This window comes from Drosophila ananassae, chromosome 2L (assembly GCF_017639315.1).
Source record: "Drosophila ananassae strain 14024-0371.13 chromosome 2L, ASM1763931v2, whole genome shotgun sequence".
In the NCBI taxonomy this organism is placed as follows: domain Eukaryota; kingdom Metazoa; phylum Arthropoda; class Insecta; order Diptera; family Drosophilidae; genus Drosophila; species Drosophila ananassae.
The window spans coordinates 8,935,671-8,948,660 of NC_057927.1; the positions used below are offsets into that span (position 1 = coordinate 8,935,671).

The following is a 12,990-nucleotide window of genomic DNA, read 5'->3' on the forward strand; positions in this document are numbered from 1 at the left end:
AATCTAGGGACAAATTTATTTTTTGATTTTTTGTTAGATTTTCTGGGGAGTCCTCTTAAAAATTTCGGAAAGTGCATGGGGTGGGCAATATGGGTCCCCCCGATAGCCATATCTTTGCCAATAATCATCCGATTCATGAGCGGAATACTTTAAATGGATCGTGTATTGATTATTCATCGATCTGCCTAAAAATCTAGGGACAAATTTATATTTTGATTTTTTGTTAAATTTTCTGGGGAGTCCTCTTCCATATTTCGGAAAGTGCATGGGGAGGGCAATATGGGTCCCCCCGATAACAATATCTTTGCCAATAATCATCCGATTCATGAGCGGAATACCTTAAATGGATCGTGTATCGATTCTCCATCGATCTGCATCAAAAGGTATAAGCAAATTTATTTTTTGATTTTTTGTTAAATTTTCTGGGGAGTCCTCTTCCATATTTCGGAAAGTGCATGGGGTGGGCAATATGGGTCCTCCCGATGGCTATATCTTTGCCAATAATCATCCGATTCATGAGCGGAATACCTTAAATGGATCGTGTATCGATTCTCCATCGATCTGCATCAAAAGGTATAAGCAAATTTATTTATTGATTTTTTGTTAAATTTTCTGGGGAGTCCTCTTCCAAATTTCGGAAAGTGCATGGGGTGGGCAATATGGGTCCCCCCGATGGCTATATCATTGCCAATAATCATCCGATTCATGAGCGGAATGCCTTAAATGGATCGTGTATCGATTCTCCATCGATCTGCATCAAAAGGTATAAGCAAATTTATTTATTGATTTTTTGTTAAATTTTCTGGGGAGTCCTCTTCCAAATTTCGGAAAGTGCATGGGGTGGGCAATATGGGCCCCACCGATGGCTATATCTTTGCCAATAATCATCCGATTCATGAGCGGAATATCTTAAATGGATCGTGTATCGATTCTCCATCGATCTGCATCAAAAGGTATAAGCAAATTTATTTATTGATTTTTTGTTAAATTTTCTGGGGAGTCCTCTTCCAAATTTCGGAAAGTGCATGGGGTGGGCAATATGGGTCCCCCCGATAACAATATCTTTGCCAATAATCATCCGATTCATGAGCGGAATACCTTAAATGGATCGTGTATCGATTCTCCATCGATATGCATCAAAAGCTAGGAGCAAATTTATTTTTTGATTTTTTGTTAAATTTTCTGGGGAGTCCCTTCCAAATTTCGGAAAGTGCATGGGGTGGGCAATATGGGTCCTCCCGATGGCTATATCTTTGCCAATAATCATCCGATTCATGAGCGGAATACCTTAAATGGATCGTGTATTGATTATTCATCGATCTGCCTCAAAATCTAGGAACAAATTTATATTTTGATTTTTTGTTAAATTTTCTGGGGAGTCCTCTTCCATATTTCGGAAAGTGCATGGGGAGGGCAATATGGGTCCCCCCGATAACAATATCTTTGCCAATAATCATCCGATTCATGAGCGGAATACCTTAAATGGATCGTGTATCGATTCTCCATCGATCTGCATCAATATCTAGAATCAAATTTATTTTTTGATTTTTTGTTAAATTTTCTGGGGAGTCCTCTTCCATATTTCGGAAAGTGCATGGGGAGGGCAATATGGGTCCCCCCGATAACAATATCTTTGCCAATAATCATCCGATTCATGAGCGGAATACCTTAAATGGATCGTGTATCGATTCTCCATCGATCTGCATCAAAAGGTATAAGCAAATTTATTTTTGGATTTTTTGTTAAATTTTCTGGGGAGTCCCCTTCCAAATTTCGGAAAATGCATGGGGAGGCCAATATGGGTCCCCCCGATGGCTATATCTTCGCCAATAATCATCCGATTCTTGAGCGGAATACCTTAAATGGATCGTGTTTCGATTCTCCATCGATCTGCCTCAAAATCTAAGAACAAATTTATTTTTTGATTTTTTGTTAAATTTTCTGGGGAGTCCCCTATCAAATTTCGGAAAATGCATGGGGAGGCCAATATGGGTCCCCCCGATAACAATATCTTTGCCAATAATCATCCGATTCATGAGCGGAATACCTTAAATGGATCGTGTATCGATTCTCCATCGATCTGCATCAAAAGCTAGGAGCGAATTTATTTTTTGATTTTTTGTTAAATTTTCTGGGGAGTCCCCTTCCAAATTTCGGAAAATGCATGGGGAGGCCAATATGGGTCCCCCCGATGGCTATATCATTGCCAATAATCATCCGATTCATGAGCGGAATATCTTAAATGGATCGTGTATCGATTCTCCATCGATCTGCATCAATATCTAGAATCAAATTTATTTTTTGATTTTTTGTTAAATTTTCTGGGGAGTCCCCTTCCAAATTGCGGAAAATGCATGGGGAGGGCAATATGGGTCCCCCCGATAACAATATCTTTGCCAATAATCATCCGATTCATGAGCGGAATACCTTAAATGGATCGTGTATCGATTCTCCATCGATCTGCATCAAAAGCTAGGAGCGAATTTATGTTTTGATTTTTTGTTAAATTTTCTGGGGAGTCCCCTTCCAAATTTCGGAAAATGCATGGGGTGGGCAATATGGGTCCTCCCGATGGCTATATCTTTGCCAATAATCATCCGATTCATGAGCGGAATACCTTAAATGGATCGTGTATCGATTCTCCATCGATCTGCATCAAAAGGTATAAGCAAATTTATTTATTGATTTTTTGTTAAATTTTCTGGGGAGTCCTCTTCCAAATTTCGGAAAGTGCATGGGGTGGGCAATATGGGTCCCCCCGATGGCTATATCATTGCCAATAATCATCCGATTCATGAGCGGAATGCCTTAAATGGATCGTGTATCGATTCTCCATCGATCTGCATCAAAAGGTATAAGCAAATTTATTTATTGATTTTTTGTTAAATTTTCTGGGGAGTCCTCTTCCAAATTTCGGAAAGTGCATGGGGTGGGCAATATGGGCCCCACCGATGGCTATATCTTTGCCAATAATCATCCGATTCATGAGCGGAATATCTTAAATGGATCGTGTATCGATTCTCCATCGATCTGCATCAAAAGGTATAAGCAAATTTATTTATTGATTTTTTGTTAAATTTTCTGGGGAGTCCTCTTCCAAATTTCGGAAAGTGCATGGGGTGGGCAATATGGGTCCCCCCGATAACAATATCATTGCCAATAATCATCCGATTCATGAGCGGAATATCTTAAATGGATCGTGTATCGATTCTCCATCGATATGCATCAAAAGCTAGGAGCAAATTTATTTTTTGATTTTTTGTTAAATTTTCTGGGGAGTCCTCTTCCAAATTTCGGAAAGTGCATGGGGTGGGCAATATGGGTCCCCCCGATAACAATATCATTGCCAATAATCATCCGATTCATGAGCGGAATATCTTAAATGGATCGTGTATCGATTCTCCATCGATCTGCATCAATATCTAGAATCAAATTTATTTTTTGATTTTTTGTTAAATTTTCTGGGGAGTCCCCTTCCAAATTGCGGAAAATGCATGGGGAGGGCAATATGGGTCCCCCCGATAACAATATCTTTGCCAATAATCATCCGATTCATGAGCGGAATACCTTAAATGGATCGTGTATCGATTCTCCATCGATCTGCATCAAAAGCTAGGAGCGAATTTATGTTTTGATTTTTTGTTAAATTTTCTGGGGAGTCCCCTTCCAAATTTCGGAAAATGCATGGGGAGGCCATATGGTCCCCAGCCCAGGCTATATCTTTGCCAATAATCATTCGATCCTTGAGTGAATACCTTAAACGATTTTTATACAAATTCCCCATAAACCATGTTATAAAAACATTTAAGCAAACGGAATTTCCTTGGTTGTTCAGAAGTTAGAATTAAATTTTTATTTTTGGGTACGGGAAGGGACAACGAGGACTCCTGCATTCGCTAGCTGCCCCCGGTTAAACGCATTCAACTACAACTCCAGTAGCATCTAATAACTTAAGCCGATTTTGTACAGATATACCGATAATCTTCCTCGATGGATTAATCGCTGCCCGCGGACACCCTGCCACCGTCGTCGCGACCGCCAAACTTTTCGGACAACTCGTATTTCCAGCGCATGTAGGCAACGCGCATTCGGTCCCACACATTGCCAACAGAGTCCATGGCCGGGCGCACGTCCAGCAGAGCAAAGCGATAGTCCTTGTCCACCAGCCCACCGTCGTAGTAGTCAATGACATAGCGCACATCCTTGCCGCAGCGGTCTACAATCCAGTCGTGTCTATCAAAAGGCAGTTCGTATCTAAAAAGATTTCAAATTAGACTATGAAGTTTCATATACTCGTATATACTAAGCTATGTACTCACCCGAGCCAGCTGCGGAATCGGGCGCGGGGACTGAAGTCCTTGGCCTTGCCGCCGAAGCTCTTTAAGCGCGGATTTCCACACTCCTTTGCGTGCAACGCTTCCCACTTAAGCACTTCCTGCCAGGCCTGTTCATTATTGGCGTTGTGGATGCGGATGATGTCACCCATGTCCTTCTGGGAGACGTCCTCCGTCTTCCAGCGCCATCCCTTGCGCAACATGGCGTTCCAAAACATCTGTTGGCTGGGATACTGCCAGAACTGAACCGTACCGTCTTCGGTCACCTTCGGGATTGTTGAAGTTTGGCGGTCGGTGGGCAGGGGAAAGGGCTGATCGGGTGCAGGCTGCTGGTTGGCCGGCGGCATCATGTTCAGCGGATTAACGTCGCTGTTATCGTGCTGCACTGGGCACTCGGAGGCCTGCATCTTGGGGTGTGGGGGCTTTTCTCCAGCGCCGCCACTCTTTTGGTGCATCGGGCACTCCGGCGGGGGACTGCCTCCCGCACTCATGTACTTGGCATGATCCACTGGTATACTCTTGGAAGCCTCCATCTGCACCTTGGTAAGAGCCGAGTTTCCCATATTTGTATTTATATTTCTTCTAAGGATTGCTTCGCAAGAAATCTATGTCACGAGGAAATCTTATTAGTTCTCAGTTGCGTAACTATAGGATGGTACAAATCCGTTCAAGGGATCGTCCTGCAGTCAGGACTCACCTGTATCTTTAGACAACAAGGCTGGGTACTTTTCTTCTATTTCTGGAGCCAGTTGCGTTTAATTTTGATTTATTATTTGGTTAGTTCATCTTAGGGAACGTTGTGGGGATCCAAATGTGCAGGAAGGTTGCTTCAGGGTTGTCAGGTCACGCCAGAAGCGTTTTTATTAGAAATTGGTGAAAATACAAAATAAATATTGTCATATACAAGCTATTCCGCTTGGTTCTGGCTTGACACTAACTAGAAAGCATTCTAATACTTTTTTTTAAATTTATAACTAAGAATAAGCTTCACTTTGAGCTGAATAAATTAAGCTCAAAATTATTATAAAAATAAATTATATTTTATTATAAACGTTTTAAATTTTTATTATTCCATTTATTCCTTTAAAATTTAATAAATTTAAATTAAATAGTTAACATTTTTAAAGAATTTTGGGTCGTATTCCACGATAGCCCTGGTAGCCCTGTTTTCTGGCGTTTTCCAACACCAATCGCTCAGCCCGAATTGTTTTTGGGTAGATTTTCGATTTTTGTCTGAAAAGTGAGTTTTACATGGCCTATTGGCCATAATACTTTTAAATTAATTAACCCACGAACGGCCCGATCCCGGGGCAAGACGAACGAAGTGAAATCAGTGTTGCCGCCGTAATTAAAGCCCAGCATTGAGCTCATAATCTGAAGGAGCTACTGTGATGTAACACACGGTGGCCGTACTTTATTATTATTATTGTTATTAATGATTTTATTATGTCCTTCCGCAGAACATGACCGCCGTATTCCGCGTTGGACTGGTGCGGCTTGTCAGCCGCGCCTCCCAGTCGCCCACTCTGCTGCAAGCCCAGGCGAACGCCCTGCCTGCCGCCTTCCAGCAGCGGTGCAGCATCTCTGGGAAAACGATGCGCGGTGGTCCCCGTGTTCCGAAGGTCGCCCCCTATCCTTACAAAACGAAGAAGTACAGCGTTATCAACTCGTTGTTCGATAAAACCTCGCAGCGCTTCGACGAAAACTCAAAGGTGATTTGCGTGGAGGGACCTATTGCAGCCGGCAAGACGAAGTTCGCTGAGGAGCTGGCCGACGAGCTGGATATGAAATACTATCCCGCTGTAGACCTGGACCTCATCTTCGTTAATGCGTACGGTTATGACATGCGTCAGCTGGATCCCCAGCTACCGCCCAGCTGCCGCAGCTACGACGTGAAGAACTTCCTGAAGGACCCCAACCACGACCTAGCCGCCCAGTTCCAGATTCGCATGTACATGCTGCGCTACTCGCAGTACATCGACGCCTTGCAACACATCTTAAGCACCGGTCAGGGAGTGGTGCTCGAGAGGAGTCCTTATTCGGACTTTGTCTTTATGGAGGCCATGTTCCGTCAAGGCTATCTGTCCCGCGGAGCCCGCTCCGTCTACAATGAGTTGCGCGAGAACACCATCAGCGAGCTTCTGAAGCCGCATCTGGTGATCTATCTGGATCTGCCAGTGGATGCCGTCAAAAAGCAGATCAAGGCTCGCAACATTGGTTACGAGGTGGAGTCGAAGGTCTTCAGCGACGCGTACCTGCGCGATTTGGAGCAGCTGTACAAGCAGCAGTACCTCAAGGACATCGCCACTCATGCCGAGCTGCTCATTTACGACTGGACGGCCGGCGGTGAGACCGAGGTTGTGGTGGAGGATATTGAGCGCATCGACTTTAACCAGCACGAGTCGGATCCCCACAACAAGAAGATGCTGGACTGGCGCTTCCCCCTGGAAGCTGAGTGGTGCGAGGCCCGCATCAAGTACTGCCACGAGAAGTCCGACCTGATGAACTATTTCAATGTGCCGCGCTTCGACGTTCCGGAGCTTCTGCGCAACGCCGACGACACCAAGGTTTGGCGCGATGTCTGGTACAACGTAAGTTGCATAAAATTCTTGCAAAGATTAGTTTCTTTCACTGGTTTTCTGTTCGATATCCACCAGGCTCCCGGCATGAAGTACCGCCCTGGCTACAATGCCGACATGGGCGACGAGGGACTCATTACCAAAACGAAATTGGGTGTCAACGAGGCCATCTAGAGGATTTAACTATGCTTTTGAGATCATCTGGCGAAATGTGTTAATTATCTAATAAAAAATCTAGTAAAATAATGGTAAAGCAGACCTCTAAGAACGATTGAAGCAGTCCCCCTTTTAATTTCGGAAATTCGTATTTATTTTATGCATAATGTTAGAGAATATTTTTGTACACTTATTTAGCACTGCCACTCTCATGCCCTTGCGCACTGGAACATTGGGAGATCCACTCCGACCATGGATCATCTTCGGCCCCCGATCAATCGCTGTCATAGTCGTTCTTCCCAGCTCCACCGCCCACCGAAGTGAGAGGGCGGCGAGACTCTTCATCGGAGCCGTACACTACGTCCTCGTCGGAGTCATCGATCATGGAAATGGCTGGATTATCCTTGGTAACAGCCAGCTCGGCCTGGGCGAAGCGGCCGTCGGGAGAGTACACATATGCCATGGTGTATAGGTAGAAGTTGAGCAGCCCATAGAAGCACATAAACTGGGCCGAGCTGCGGTAGGTGGTGTTCAGTGAGGCCACAAAGTTGTCCTCGAGGATGCCAAAGCCGAACCGGCTCGTGGTTACTGTGATGGATATGGACAGGACGAACAGCATGAGAAGCGTGAGGAACTTCAGGCGCATATCTGAGGAAGAGTTGAATTTTTTTAAAGTCAGAAACATGTTTTTGTCTTGAGTTTTCCTTACCAAAATATGGCATGGATCGGAGTTCGGTGTAGGCGCGGAGGAGCAACAGCACCAAGTACAGCACATACATGCAGCAGGCTATATAAAAAAACATCTTAAAGCCCTGAGGGGGAGAAGCAACAAATGTTACAATAACAAAGATTAATAGTTGCTAGTCATGGACTCACATTGTAGTTTTTCGTGTCCACGAAATGACTGTACGTGGGGTCTCTCAGCTCGTTGCACTTCTCCCAGGTGGCCAAGACTATGGCGCAGAGCCAGATGGGCAGGACAACGATCACCTTGACAAGGTAGAAGCGAACGAAGCTGCGTTCGTTCTGACGGAGGCCGTGGTAGATGCAAAGCCAGAACATCAGTAGGGCACAGAGGAAGGTGGCCTGGAGGATGGCGTCTAGCATTCCCGGCAGCCACGAGTTCATGAGGAATATCATCGGAAAGAAAGGGTCTGCAAAAGGGACATCGTTTGGATATTTATTCATCTGGACTTGCTATCTTACGTACTGTCGTAGAGCAGGAGTAGGGGCAGCAGGACGGACAACCAACGCTGTTCGATGGACCAATCGTAGACGGGATACTTGCGAAGAGTGTGGGCATACCAGCACTGCAACAAAATATAATAGTTAACATAATTTCTCGGATGTATATTGGGTTCAACCTACGATGACAATAAAGGTGAAGAGCAGAAAGATGCACCTGAACCAAATCTCAATCTGGGTGAACTCGGGGCTGTAGGTTTTGAACTGAAATGCGAAAGGTTATGAACAAAAGCTATCAAGGAGTCCAGTCAAGGTTCAGTCACTCACATAGAACGTAATGCTACGTATGTTGTACTTCTGGTGGAAGGACTCCAGCCCGAAGAAGCGAACGGTGATGATGTAGTGGGCATAGTCCAGGAATCCCAAATGCATCACTGTGAACTCTTCGCAGTCGTTTCGCACACAGAGCAGGTGCCGTGTCCGGTTATGGGCAACGCCAGAGCCCAGTACGTTTTGGGGCTTGTGCTGTTCGTTGATTCCATCGATGGACACACTGACCTGGAAACTCTTGTCGTAACGCTCATCTGGTAATGGAATAGAGGACCAATTAGTCAAAACCCTCTAGAACAGATACCCAAACTCACCGTCGTTGTTGCCCGTCACCAGTTTGGCAATCAGCCACAGCTGCTGCGAGTAGGTGGTGGTCAGAGGCGACTTCATGGCAAAGGGTCCGGTGGCCAGGACGGTGGCGCTGTGGGCTAGCGAGGTGTTGGCCAGAATCTGTTGGGCTGTGAGCGTCGATGTGCTGGTAATGGGCGGACCCGTCAGCCCGATAACAATGCCCAGTCCAAAGCAGGTGAAGAAGCCCAGGAAGACCATGACGAACTCCCGCTTGTGCATCGAGTAGAGCCGCATGTGCACGGACCTCTCGCATCGGTCGTGGTGGTAAGCAGGCGAGATATATCTGCTAAAGTCGCTGAACAGATCGCTGAACTGGGATAGGGAGGACTTTAGGCGCAGCAGGAGGCCGCCGGACGGCAGATGGTAGGCATAGCCCAGGCCCGACGCGTCCGCATCGGAGTGAGGCTTGGCCATGGCGCTGGCTGGGCTGGCTGGCTAGTATGTGGCAATACTCAGAGCTCCTTCCGCCGTTACTTCATCGCCCGACACCGATTTAAAGCCCAGAACTAACTCCCTTTCTTGATTTTTATTTTATTTTCTTCCTGCTCGATGTTTGTGCGCCTTTGGAAAATATCGATTTTGGCCAACAGTCGCATATGTTTTGGCTGTCTGGTGGGGGTGGGTGGGTGGTTTTGTAGCTTGACACCGCGCACTGCGCAGGCGCACTCTTATCAAAGAGGCAACATAAATGTAAATAAAGTCAGAGCCATTGGCCAGTGGGTCTATTTAATATACATATAATCAATCAATTTACATAGGCAATACGGGACTTACATCTAGGATAACTTTGTGCGGACTCTTTAGTCCCAATATTTTATCTGGCCATCCCAGCCGGCAGTCACCACTTTGCTGGCCTCGTGCGGATGCCACAGCGCACTGATGCAGACGCCATCGTGCGCCTGCCACTTCTTGTACATTTTCGTCGTCTTCCAGTCCCAGATGTAGCACTTTCCGTCGCCATCTCCGGACACCAGGTAGCTCATGTCCGGCGAGAAGTCCAGCTGGCACGCATACCCGGAGACCATGTGCCCAGTGAAGGTCTTTTTGCGGTTCATCTTGAAGCGGTTCAGGGCCGAGAAGATTACTATTTTGTTGTCCAGGGACTGGCAGGCCATCCACTTGCCATTTGGCGCCAGGGTGACAGCCGGCATGGAATGCATGGTCGGGTCGGCAATGTACTTCATGTCCACGGGTATGTCCCATTCCCAGATGCGCATGGACTTGTCGTCCGAAGTGGTCACAAAACGTCGATTGTCGTCCACGAAGGTAATGGTGCTAACCGAGCCCAAGTGACGATCGTATTCCTGCACAATGTCTCCGCTACGGGTGTCCCACTGAGGGTGACATGAAAGATTGCGATTAAAATAGTTAATGTAATTTATTGTTCAGTCAACTTACGCAAATGATTTTCTTGTCTGAGGTTCCAGCCACGAACAAATGCTGTTTGCTATTATCCGGATGGAACTTAACACAGAAGGGCATTTTTCGGGTCGTGAATCGCGACACCACGTCGCCCGTCTCGGCATCCCACAGCTTTATATACCGATCGTAAGACGCAGACAGAAAGTTGGTGCCCTTGTTGTTCCAGGCAATGTCCTTGATGGCCTGCCGGTGTCCCGAGAAGGTTCGAATGCACCGCCGCTCCCCATAAACCTCCCACAGCTTCACCCGGCAATCCATCGAGCCAGAGAGCAAAAGATGAGCAGTTTTGGGGAACCAGCGGATGGAGGAGATTCCCTTGTTGTGGCCCGTCCAGGTGTGAATGTGCGCTTTGGGCAGAAAGCATTTAGGAGGTGGCGCATTGGACCGCAAATTCACGCCAAGATCGTGGGGAGCATGCAGATATGACCGGCCCTGGTAGTCGTACTGATCCTTGACTGTAAAAAGAAACATTTGAATAAAAACGCATTCCAGAGACACCCTTCGGGCGTACTTACTGTGTAGAGTAGATTTCTCTTCCAGAGGCTTATCCTCCGGAATGCGTCCGCGCTTGTGTCGCTTCGAAAGCAGCTCATCCAGCTCGGCACGCTCTTGCTTATTAGGCTTGGCCACCGTAACCTCGTTTTCGAATCGACCCCAGGGTCCGAGGAAGCCTTCGATGTCCTCCGGATTGTCGTTCTTCTCCTGCTTCCTCATCTTCTTGGGCTTGGGAGCCTCGAAGACGGTCTTTCCATTGTCGTCGTAGGCCGATTGCAGATCCCCAACATACGACTTTCCATCGGCTTGCTCGTCGACGCTGGGATCCAGAGCGTAGCCGTAGGTGTGGAAAGTTCGGCGCTGATTCTCGAACTCAAACGCATTGATGTGGGCCTTTTCTACGTAGCCGGCCAGCGTGTTTCGGGGAGCACGCTGTTGCATGGTCATGTCTGGGTGCTCGGGCCCTTTGACCGGAGTGTACATCTCTTCAAAGCGTGGATTGTAGGTAACCTCCTTGAGCGTGGGATCCAGCGTCCTGGGCACTGCCGCAGCGCCCATGGGCACCACCGCCGGTGCCGCACATATGGCGATTTGTGTGGAAAGCGAGTGTGTCTTGTCAACGGGCTGCAGATGGGCTGGAACAGGGGCTTCCGCGGTAGTAGCTTCCTCATGGTCGGACTCGCCCTCTGAGGAGCTGCCGTATGATTGCAGGCCCAGCATTTACAGGCTGCGCACGAACTCCGTGTACTTGTTTACAAAATGCTGCAGATAGATAACAACCAGGGTATAGAGCAGGAAAACGAAGACGTCGATGGAGATTTCCATAAAGTTTCCGACTTTTGTTTTCCGATTTACGGAGATGGCATTTTTTGTGGAGGGTTGTGGTTAGAGATGGCAAAAGTTCGTTTTTATCGATATTTTGGTATTTTTTGTTGATATTTCCGATATATCTTGGGAACGGGCTCACTGGTCGAAGGAATAAGCAAAGCAGCGTTATCACAACGTAAATATAGTGTAGGAATTTATTTAAATATTTATTATCTTAAAGACTATACCGTCAATTAATTTGTTTGTCGTAATACTATTGAATAAAGTGGTATCTGCAAAAATGTTGACGCCATTTCTTTTCCTTGGGCCATTTCAGACGCAGCCATTCCTGGTATTAGTCACAATGACCGGAACCCATTGGAGCTACGATATTCTGAAGAAATTGGCCTTCCAGGGAAACACAGATGTGGAACAGCTGAAGGAAATGTTCAGCGAGGAAATTGGATCTAAGAGACGATATGACCGCATCCGCAGCGTGGAGGAGCTAATTGACTGCCTGGAGAGGGCCGACGAACTGGCGGAGGACAATGTGGAGCCACTGCGTCGGATGTGCGTAAACCATCCCAGCTTGGCCCATGCGTTGGATGAGTATACTCCTCCGGAAAAAGGCAGCGACACGGTGAATCACTACCAGGAGATCCGGCTTGCCGAGGAGCTGCAGCAGCAGCTGCGGATTGCTCCCGTTCAGTTGTACCCTCCCTCTGCTCCTCCAGCAGCTTTAGCCACTCCACCACCATCCCAGAACTGCACCAGCCCAGCGGCGTATACGCAACAAAAACGGGCTGCTGTTTTCAAAAAGATATCCGAGGAACTGGGACGTTTCTGGCGGCGATTGGGTCGAGCTGCTGAAATTGGCGAGGGAGCCATGGATGAGATCGAGCAGCGCTACCCCAATGACCTGAAGTCGCAAATTCTTCGCTTGCTGCAGCTAATTGAGGAGGATGACTGCCATGATCCCAAGCACTTCCTGATTCGTCTATGCCGCGCCCTGGGGGAGAGTGGGCGCAATGATCTTCGAAAGAAGGTGGAGCAGATAATGTCGCATTAGTTTTAGTTTTGTACAGGAGATAGATACATATATAAATCTATTTCAGACTTTATCAAGAGTTTTGATAACACATTGTGCTTCCCCGGCGTCATATGATAAGCTTCTACCAAAAATAGCGGCCATCACATTTATAAACTGATTTTTATTATGGAAAATATGTTATGTAGACTAACATATATGTTTGTTAAATTTTTTTAAAATAAACAAAAATAAAAATTGAATCATTCTTTGATATATGAATGATAACGATACCTATTCTCGA

General features: G+C 46.5%; 6 protein-coding genes across 9 annotated transcripts; 2 read left to right on the forward strand and 4 right to left on the reverse strand.

Moving 5' to 3' along the window:
• Positions 1-3,818: 3,818 nt before the first annotated feature.
• On the reverse strand, positions 3,819-5,259 carry LOC6499741 (holocytochrome c-type synthase). Of its 2 annotated transcripts, none has more exons than XM_044714142.1 (3): positions 5,032-5,259; positions 4,320-4,956; positions 3,819-4,254 (listed from the first exon to the last, which is right to left on the reverse strand). In XM_044714142.1, exons 2-3 carry the CDS (start codon positions 4,895-4,897, stop codon positions 3,996-3,998), a joined length of 837 nt encoding a protein of 278 aa, XP_044570077.1. In that variant the 5' UTR covers positions 4,898-4,956; positions 5,032-5,259; the 3' UTR covers positions 3,819-3,995. The 2 variants fall into 2 exon arrangements, with proteins under 2 accessions (XP_044570077.1, XP_001954019.1); XM_001953983.4 differs by having other exon boundaries at positions 4,320-4,939; positions 5,032-5,258.
• Positions 5,260-5,473: 214 nt separating this feature from the next.
• On the forward strand, positions 5,474-7,189 carry LOC6500842 (NADH dehydrogenase [ubiquinone] 1 alpha subcomplex subunit 10, mitochondrial). Of its 2 annotated transcripts, none has more exons than XM_001953984.3 (3): positions 5,474-5,574; positions 5,795-6,925; positions 6,992-7,189. In XM_001953984.3, the coding sequence occupies exons 2-3, from the start codon at positions 5,798-5,800 to the stop codon at positions 7,085-7,087; spliced, it is 1,224 nt and encodes a 407-aa protein (XP_001954020.1). In that variant the 5' UTR covers positions 5,474-5,574; positions 5,795-5,797; the 3' UTR covers positions 7,088-7,189. The 2 variants fall into 2 exon arrangements, with proteins under 2 accessions (XP_001954020.1, XP_032305921.1); XM_032450030.1 differs by lacking the exon at positions 5,474-5,574 and adding an exon at positions 5,710-5,727.
• Positions 7,190-7,199: 10 nt separating this feature from the next.
• Positions 7,200-9,494, reverse strand: LOC6499740 (transmembrane protein 181). The gene is made up of 7 exons (XM_001953985.4): positions 8,899-9,494; positions 8,582-8,838; positions 8,438-8,518; positions 8,280-8,379; positions 7,946-8,223; positions 7,779-7,881; positions 7,200-7,717 (listed from the first exon to the last, which is right to left on the reverse strand). The coding sequence occupies exons 1-7, from the start codon at positions 9,347-9,349 to the stop codon at positions 7,344-7,346; spliced, it is 1,644 nt and encodes a 547-aa protein (XP_001954021.1). The 5' UTR covers positions 9,350-9,494; the 3' UTR covers positions 7,200-7,343.
• Positions 9,495-9,630: 136 nt separating this feature from the next.
• On the reverse strand, positions 9,631-11,572 carry LOC6499739 (pre-mRNA-processing factor 17). The gene is made up of 3 exons (XM_001953986.4): positions 10,873-11,572; positions 10,334-10,812; positions 9,631-10,269 (listed from the first exon to the last, which is right to left on the reverse strand). The coding sequence occupies exons 1-3, from the start codon at positions 11,570-11,572 to the stop codon at positions 9,736-9,738; spliced, it is 1,713 nt and encodes a 570-aa protein (XP_001954022.1). The 3' UTR covers positions 9,631-9,735.
• LOC116654668 lies at positions 11,499-11,677 on the reverse strand. The gene has a single exon (XM_032450037.2). The coding sequence runs from the start codon at positions 11,675-11,677 to the stop codon at positions 11,573-11,575; it is 105 nt and encodes a 34-aa protein (XP_032305928.1). The 3' UTR covers positions 11,499-11,572.
• Positions 11,678-11,789: 112 nt separating this feature from the next.
• Positions 11,790-12,949, forward strand: LOC6500843 (fas-associated death domain protein). 2 transcript variants are annotated; one of them, XM_014911266.3, is made up of 2 exons: positions 11,790-11,866; positions 11,997-12,949. In XM_014911266.3, the coding sequence occupies exon 2, from the start codon at positions 12,024-12,026 to the stop codon at positions 12,726-12,728; it is 705 nt and encodes a 234-aa protein (XP_014766752.1). In that variant the 5' UTR covers positions 11,790-11,866; positions 11,997-12,023; the 3' UTR covers positions 12,729-12,949. The 2 variants fall into 2 exon arrangements, with proteins under 2 accessions (XP_014766752.1, XP_001954023.1); XM_001953987.4 differs by having other exon boundaries at positions 11,794-11,855.
• The last annotated feature ends 41 nt before the right edge of the window (positions 12,950-12,990 follow it).

Excerpts from the sequence above, each read along its gene's own strand:
- LOC6500842 (XM_001953984.3), top strand. The coding sequence starts at position 5,798 with ATGACCGCCGTATTCCGCGTTGGACTGGTGCGGCTTGTCAGCCGCGCC. Across the intron at positions 6,926-6,991 it reads GGCGCGATGTCTGGTACAAC|GCTCCCGGCATGAAGTACCG; the intron begins GTAAGTTGCATA and ends GATATCCACCAG.
- LOC6499740 (XM_001953985.4), bottom strand. The coding sequence starts at position 9,349 with ATGGCCAAGCCTCACTCCGATGCGGACGCGTCGGGCCTGGGCTATGCC. Across the intron at positions 7,882-7,945 it reads TGGACACGAAAAACTACAAT|GGCTTTAAGATGTTTTTTTA; the intron begins GTGAGTCCATGA and ends TCTCCCCCTCAG. Across the intron at positions 7,718-7,778 it reads CCGATCCATGCCATATTTTG|ATATGCGCCTGAAGTTCCTC; the intron begins GTAAGGAAAACT and ends ACTCTTCCTCAG.
- LOC6499741 (XM_044714142.1), bottom strand. The coding sequence starts at position 4,897 with ATGGGAAACTCGGCTCTTACCAAGGTGCAGATGGAGGCTTCCAAGAGT. Across the intron at positions 4,255-4,319 it reads CGATTCCGCAGCTGGCTCGG|ATACGAACTGCCTTTTGATA; the intron begins GTGAGTACATAG and ends AAATCTTTTTAG.
- LOC6499739 (XM_001953986.4), bottom strand. The coding sequence starts at position 11,572 with ATGCTGGGCCTGCAATCATACGGCAGCTCCTCAGAGGGCGAGTCCGAC. Across the intron at positions 10,813-10,872 it reads AGAGAAATCTACTCTACACA|TCAAGGATCAGTACGACTAC; the intron begins GTAAGTACGCCC and ends TTCTTTTTACAG. Across the intron at positions 10,270-10,333 it reads CAGACAAGAAAATCATTTGC|TGGGACACCCGTAGCGGAGA; the intron begins GTAAGTTGACTG and ends TGTCACCCTCAG.
- LOC116654668 (XM_032450037.2), bottom strand. The coding sequence starts at position 11,677 with ATGGAAATCTCCATCGACGTCTTCGTTTTCCTGCTCTATACCCTGGTT.
- LOC6500843 (XM_014911266.3), top strand. The coding sequence starts at position 12,024 with ATGACCGGAACCCATTGGAGCTACGATATTCTGAAGAAATTGGCCTTC.